Raw genomic sequence first — 6,554 nt, 5'->3', positions numbered from 1 at the left:
TCATAAAACACCCATACAAAACTAAATTTCCAGATTCAGTATCATTTAAAGATTAAAATCAAAAGGGCTGTTTCATATTTTCCCAAACTCTGACTTCCTATGATTCGTAGAGAATTTAATCTAGTTTTCAGAACATGTTTAAGAAATAGAATAGCTTTTCTAGATTTTTAGTTATTTAAGAAACACTCCAGCGCAGTCCAGATTCATCGACCATTACGAAAATCAGCTTTTTTTTTTCAAACCGCTTACTTTTTTTCAATGAAACCAATTTTCCTTGAAAGATAAATCTTTAAGGAATTTTTTGACATAAAACTGAGGTCTAGGAGAGTTTTCTATATTTTTCTAGAATTTTTGAAAGTTAGCTGTAAAATAGGTTTTTCATGCACAATACTCAAAATAAGAAGATTGGTGAGAAAAGATGCCAACTAAGGGAAAATTTTCACTTCTTTTGTGATGAAAACATACTAAATAATGTATCAATAACTCATATTTTTAGAGTGATGGTATGCCTTTAAAAAAAAATGTGAGATATGGGAAGAAAAAAGGTAGTTTGGCATCTATTAAGAGGAAATACGAATGGAAGAAGGATTAAAGCCCAATTCATCAAATTTGAACACATGGACACCATTACAAGACATCTGAAAAATATGATTTTAAACCTCTAATAACATGTATTTGAAAAAGGAAATAGAAGGAGAGATGGTGATGTGGCTTACTTGATATTAGGTGAAGTGCATGCATAATTTTCTCCTCTTTTCCTCTCCTCCACTACCAAAGTTCACTCTCTTCCTCTTCTTTCTTTTTCTCAACCGAATTTGTAGGTGTGTGAGTGTATAAGACGTGTAACATGTGGAGGGTGGTGGTGTTTTTATAATAAAATTGGTGTAAAAGGTCCAAATTGCCATTGGTTGGAAATGGATTGGATATTTTGGATTTACCTAGAACCTAATGGAATAGTGAATTATTAGAGGCCTTAATTATACAGTTAATCATGATCTAGTTAGGCTTTAGTTAGGATTGAACTTAGGGTGGAGGCATGGTTCCATGTTTTGGGGGTACTTGCCAACACTTTCTTTGATTTCATGGATATGGTTTGAAAAAGTTGCATATTTTTTATTCCCTAGGGTGGCTGGCTATATGGGCTGATTTGAGGGAATTAATTTATTTTTTTCTTGTGTGCAATTGTTCGAAATTGCAAAATATAGTGTATAATATAGGTTTAAAGGTACATGTATATATATATATATATATTAGTACTAGTTTGGGGTCAATTAGCGATTTAATAAAAATTTGAGGGCTTTGGGTTTAATTCATGTATTGGAACATTTATTTAAGTGTATTATTTAATTTAATTAGGATTTGGAACTTCAATTCGATTAAAGTTTCTTTATTTCGAATTAAACGACGAGGTGTAATGAGAATTGAAAACCTAGGGTTTTTGATTGGAAAATATAATTAGGAAATTAATTTAATTATTATTAGGGATTTGGAATGATCCTTGAGTTCCCGGGTTCAATCAAGATTTGCGAGTTTTCGGTTGGCGTGCGTTTTCGGCTCTACAACTAAAATTGAAAATAAATAAGGGAATGAGGGTCTTTATTGAAATAGTTCAAAAGTAAGGGTGTAAATAAAATTACAAAGGTCAGGGGCCTCATAGTTAAATAATTAATATTAGCGTGTAAAAACGATTACTAAGCTATCGGGGTCGATTTAGTTCTGTATGGGTTTATTTGCAATGCGTCTTCGATTGTAGGGTTAAATTTATGAATAAATGAAGAACTAAGGGCTTTATTATAATAACTCAAAATTTAGGGATGTAATAGGGTTTACAAAAGTTAGGGGTCTCACAATCTTCCTGGTCTAAGCTTGAAAATCTACATTGGGATCTATTTTTTTCCCATCATCCGATTCGATTTTGCTTCGAGGTGTTGAGTCATCTCCATTGATAAAGCCCAAAACTTCTTGACTTTCAATCAATGAGAGAATTTGAGTCTTCCACAAAAGATAGTTACTTTTAGTTAACCATAGAGAAACAAAATTAGAGACATTAATTTGACATCGATAAGGATAGCGAGTGGTCAAGGATGTCGAAGAGGAGACTGCAGCCATAATAAAAGAGAACAAGGATTAAACAATTTCTCCTTCAATGCTCTGATACCATATAGAAATAGAACTCTTAGTAAAGAAACAGAATTCTATGGGAAATAGTCCACACAATCATTGAGGGACTAATCTGTTTATATAATAATGCTTGAGTATACAATTCACAATAGAATATATCTAAATATGGCAACTTTGTACAGAGAAGCAAACAATCATAAAATATCTACATGTAGAACGAATTCTTCAATTATGGAGAAACTCTTTGCTGAATTATTGCTGCACTATTCCTCTGACTTTATAGTTTCCATTTGTGCAATTACAAGCAATAGATAACCTATTGCATGTTCCACAGTATACCATGCTCTTGCTCTTGATTAAGTTCATTAACAAGGAGCTAAAAGCCCAACAGATATAGTTACAATAAACTTCCATGTCAAATTGAACCCAACAGGTACTTGTACAAATTTAAACCATGATAATGAGAAGAAGGTTTCCTTCTTCTCATTTATTGAAAAACATACAAGGGAAGGGGCAAAAGACAGAAGACATGTGAGATATATGCAAACCAAATTACAAAGACACCCTTGTCCTCATATAGCTGCAGGAATCACTACAATGTTATGTGTACAAAAAATTGCAAAGAGTAGCTTCTGGAGTTGTTGATCCTGTTGTAGGAGGTGAGCTGAGCTTTCTTAGAACACTATGTGTGATTGTGATTGATTGTATGGAATATGGATGTGGAAAAGGCAACATAAAAATGTGGTTGTAGCATTTGGAAACTAACTTATTTTGGATGGGAAGTGGGTATTTCCAGAACCATAAGCAATTGGCTCATCAGGGGAAGTGTTATTTGAATTATGCATCTCAAAGAGGCTGCTGCTTGTTTTCTGTTGCTGGTCAAACATCATCTTCAGCTGCTTCCCTTGTTTTTCAATCCTCAGCTGCAAATTTCTCTGGATCTATTCGAAAAAACATTTAAAAAGAATTAAAAAAAAAAAAGAAAAAAGAAATCTGATGATGATGATGATGAAAAGAACGTATAAGACAAGATTAGCTTGTTTGCTTGCATTTTCATTTTCATTTTTGTTTTTGTTGTTGATGCTTCGGAAGCAAAAATAATCAAGAGTTTGAAAACACCCACTATTTTCATATGGTTTTCACTTTCCTGTGAAAATAGTCTTCAAAATTTTTTAAATAACTATTAGTGTTTCCTAAAAAGTGAGTTGTTTTAAGAAAAGTTTCCCAAAAACGGTTTCCAGAAATAGTTCTGAAAAATCAAATTACAAAACAAAAAACAGAAAAGTTCACCAAAAAACAGTAAGAATAAAGAGATACTATACCTCTAACTGCTCGTGAAGCCTTCTCTGGACATCTAGTTGTAGTTGTAATGCCTCCCTGATTTGCAAGCAACTGCCAGACAAATTAAAATTTGCGTCAGATGCGAAGTGGCTGTTTCATGCAGAAAGTTGGAAGAAAAAGTGATTATTAATAAACTAGCACTCAAAATTATATTCAAGCGATTCTTTGAGAATTTACGCTTTAATATCAATCTGTGCTGCATCATTCATGTTATTCTTCCTCTCAGATTTTCCTGCAGTTGACGAAGGAAGAAAGATTGAGATTAGAATTTATTCCTAGACTCGCCTGATTGATGTGTTTGATATATTTAAAGTAGATGAAATGCATAATTAATCGAACAAGTTGAGGAAAACTGCATGATAATTCACATCTAATTGCAAGTGTATATATATATCTGAGGAGTTTCTTCTCATCAGAACAATACATGACATGATTTAATTTTTTGGAATGCTCTATTGCCCTGTTTGGCGTAGTTATTGATGCCGCTTATGAATTTTTTATTTTTTATTTCAAATTTGGGGCAAAATAACGTTAAAAAACTAATTATCGTTGAGCTGGGAAGGAATTGTTTTTTTAGATTCTACTTACAAATTGAGTTTCAAGTTCGAATAAATTGTAACAAACAGGCCCTATATATGTTCTTAAGATCAGATTTTAGTACACTATCGCAAATGATCAAAATCAATTCAATGATCAATTAGTGTTATTCAGGATTAGATTTACCTTCTGCAGAATCTGGCATGTACTTTGCAATTCGATATTTCTATAAAGCAAATGGAAAAAGAAAGGCAAACAATCACGTTAGATCTCTAACATCAAGATACCAAACAGGTCTTAAACAACAAAGTTCTTTAAAATGTTATTAGCACCTGCAAATGGCTTTTCACATGAAAGATGGTCAACCCCTCTGAGTCCATTAGCTTCAGTATCGCCTTCGGTGTTGCCTCTAAAATTTTGATTGAAAAAAAGGGTTAATGATCAATTAATAATAGTTGTTTCTATACCTGCACAAAAGGCTCATGTCAAAGCTACTTACTTTCTGCTCCACCGAGGCGATTTACACACTCGACAAAGCGGTCATGAAGATCTTGAGTCCATCGAATTCGTGTTTTACTTGAAATGGCTGATCCAGAGTTACCAGAAGTAACTGAAACACCTCCACCAGGTCTAGCTGCAGACTGCCTCAAATGTTCATGCTGAGAATTATACAAATTGTGACAAACCTGTCATGTATACATACATATAACCAGGATGAGATTAATCCCTTTTTTTGGATCATGGGCTGTGGAGGTAAAGGAAAAGAAAAGAGAAAACACAAGAAAATGAAGTAAAAAAGATGCCAAATTAATTTCCCAGCATCCAAACATAGCTAGCAATAAATAAATAAATAAACACCATACATGAATCAATGCATTGAACGTGAAGTTATAAAAAAAGACTTACACTAAGATCCCGATTTCCTTCAAAAGGAATTGAAGGCTGCCTCATATCTGAATTATCAAAATCACTAAGCAACTTTCTTTTCAGCATAAAAATGTGTTCTCTTTCTGAGAAATTGTTGCATGGAGTTTTACAGGATCTTTCATCAGAACTGTAGTTTTTATTGCAACGAAAGTGGGATTTCGCATCAGATTGCAGGGCATGTTTGGACTGCAAATTGGGGTCATCTTGCTCTGGTGTATCGAAATAAAAACTATCCCTTGCAGATAGATATGATGGAGTTTGCAGATCATAATTCTCGGGTTGTTGGGAGGGGACAATGGGATTTCCAGATTGATACTCATATTGTGGAAAGCCCATGTAACGCTCGGTTGCATAAAAAGCAGAAGATGGTGAACCGATACGACTCATGATGGTACTTGATGAATTAGCATGCCCACCACAACCAAAGTTGTGTTGCTGTGATCCTCCTCCCTCCATGGCTGATGATGAATCAATGCAAATTCCCATCTGACAACCACCAGGAAATTGGGAAGATTGGTTGGCGTGTTCTAAACTGCTATAATCATAGACCAAGCCATGGTTTTGTTGTACTCTTTCTTGGAAACCAATCTGTTGGGTGTTGTTCATTTACAGGGAAAGAGTAACAAGAAAAAAGGTGAGTTGTGCTCAATTCTTTTCTTGACTGAAAACAAACAGAACTGTATCAAAATTCATGCTTCTCTTTAATGCAAGTCATTGAAAGTATTATGATCCGATCAAAAATGGGTGAGGAATCAAATAAAGACGAAGATGCAGATTAGATGGATGAAAGAACATTGATCTTGAATTCAATAGTCTTTCATAAAATTCTTCCTCATCTGCTACAAGACTCAATATACATATATATATATATATATCACTATAAATTAATATAAATATTGTCAACAACAATACTAAGCAAGCCTTTTTAACTAACTATTTGGATAGGTATGAACAATGATATATTTGACAAAACCAAGGCCCCAAACACTTAGATAAAAACAAATCTCTCCAAGGTAAACTATTATTCTAACTAACAAACTTTTGCCCTTATATATCAAATTTATGACACCTATATCATTCCCCCAACGGCCCTTTAACAACCTCCCCAAAATAAATAAATAAATAAATAAGTGATAAGAATTCAATAACAAAGGGAGAATATCATATAAATGGAAAACTATGCAAAAATTGCGTAGTTTTCACTTGCACAAGGCACATTTCTCACTTTACACTATTGATTATTATTATTATTGTTTCCTCATTTATCTCATATTCGCCTTTTAAATTATGATTCGTAAAGTATTAAGTGATAATTCAAATAATAGAATACAGTTATGGCATATGTAGCTTAATAATGTAATGTGGGATGCTAGCATATATTCACAACACCAACACATCTGAAATTATTCCTTCTATTATCTATACCATTGAAAATCACTTTATCAACTGAAAAATAAATATAAGTAAAAATTATTAAAGTGTCTTACTCTCTAAGTTATCCTTCCTTCATGCAAGTTGCATCTAGAAAAGTAGGGTATATGAAAGAAATTGCTAGAAAAAAGCTAATAAAGGAATAATTGTGACAACAAAGTAGATTTAAAAACCGTAAGATTCCAAAAACGTGGTCC

At 33.2% G+C, this 6,554-nt stretch overlaps 1 protein-coding gene across 1 annotated transcript; it reads right to left on the bottom strand.

Moving 5' to 3' along the window:
• Positions 1 to 2,467: 2,467 nt before the first annotated feature.
• LOC114281892 (uncharacterized) lies at positions 2,468 to 5,942 on the bottom strand. The gene is made up of 7 exons (XM_082898152.1): positions 4,906 to 5,942; positions 4,499 to 4,685; positions 4,332 to 4,408; positions 4,186 to 4,225; positions 3,640 to 3,694; positions 3,444 to 3,513; positions 2,468 to 3,062 (listed from the first exon to the last, which is right to left on the bottom strand). The coding sequence occupies exons 1-7, from the start codon at positions 5,530 to 5,532 to the stop codon at positions 2,883 to 2,885; spliced, it is 1,236 nt and encodes a 411-aa protein (XP_082754278.1). The 5' UTR covers positions 5,533 to 5,942; the 3' UTR covers positions 2,468 to 2,882.
• Positions 5,943 to 6,554: the final 612 nt, after the last annotated feature.

This window comes from Camellia sinensis, chromosome 12 (genome assembly GCF_055761805.1).
Source record: "Camellia sinensis isolate YWXY chromosome 12, ASM5576180v1, whole genome shotgun sequence".
NCBI classification, from domain to species: Eukaryota; Viridiplantae; Streptophyta; class Magnoliopsida; order Ericales; family Theaceae; genus Camellia; species Camellia sinensis.
This window is presented reverse-complemented; position numbering and strand designations above follow the sequence as displayed.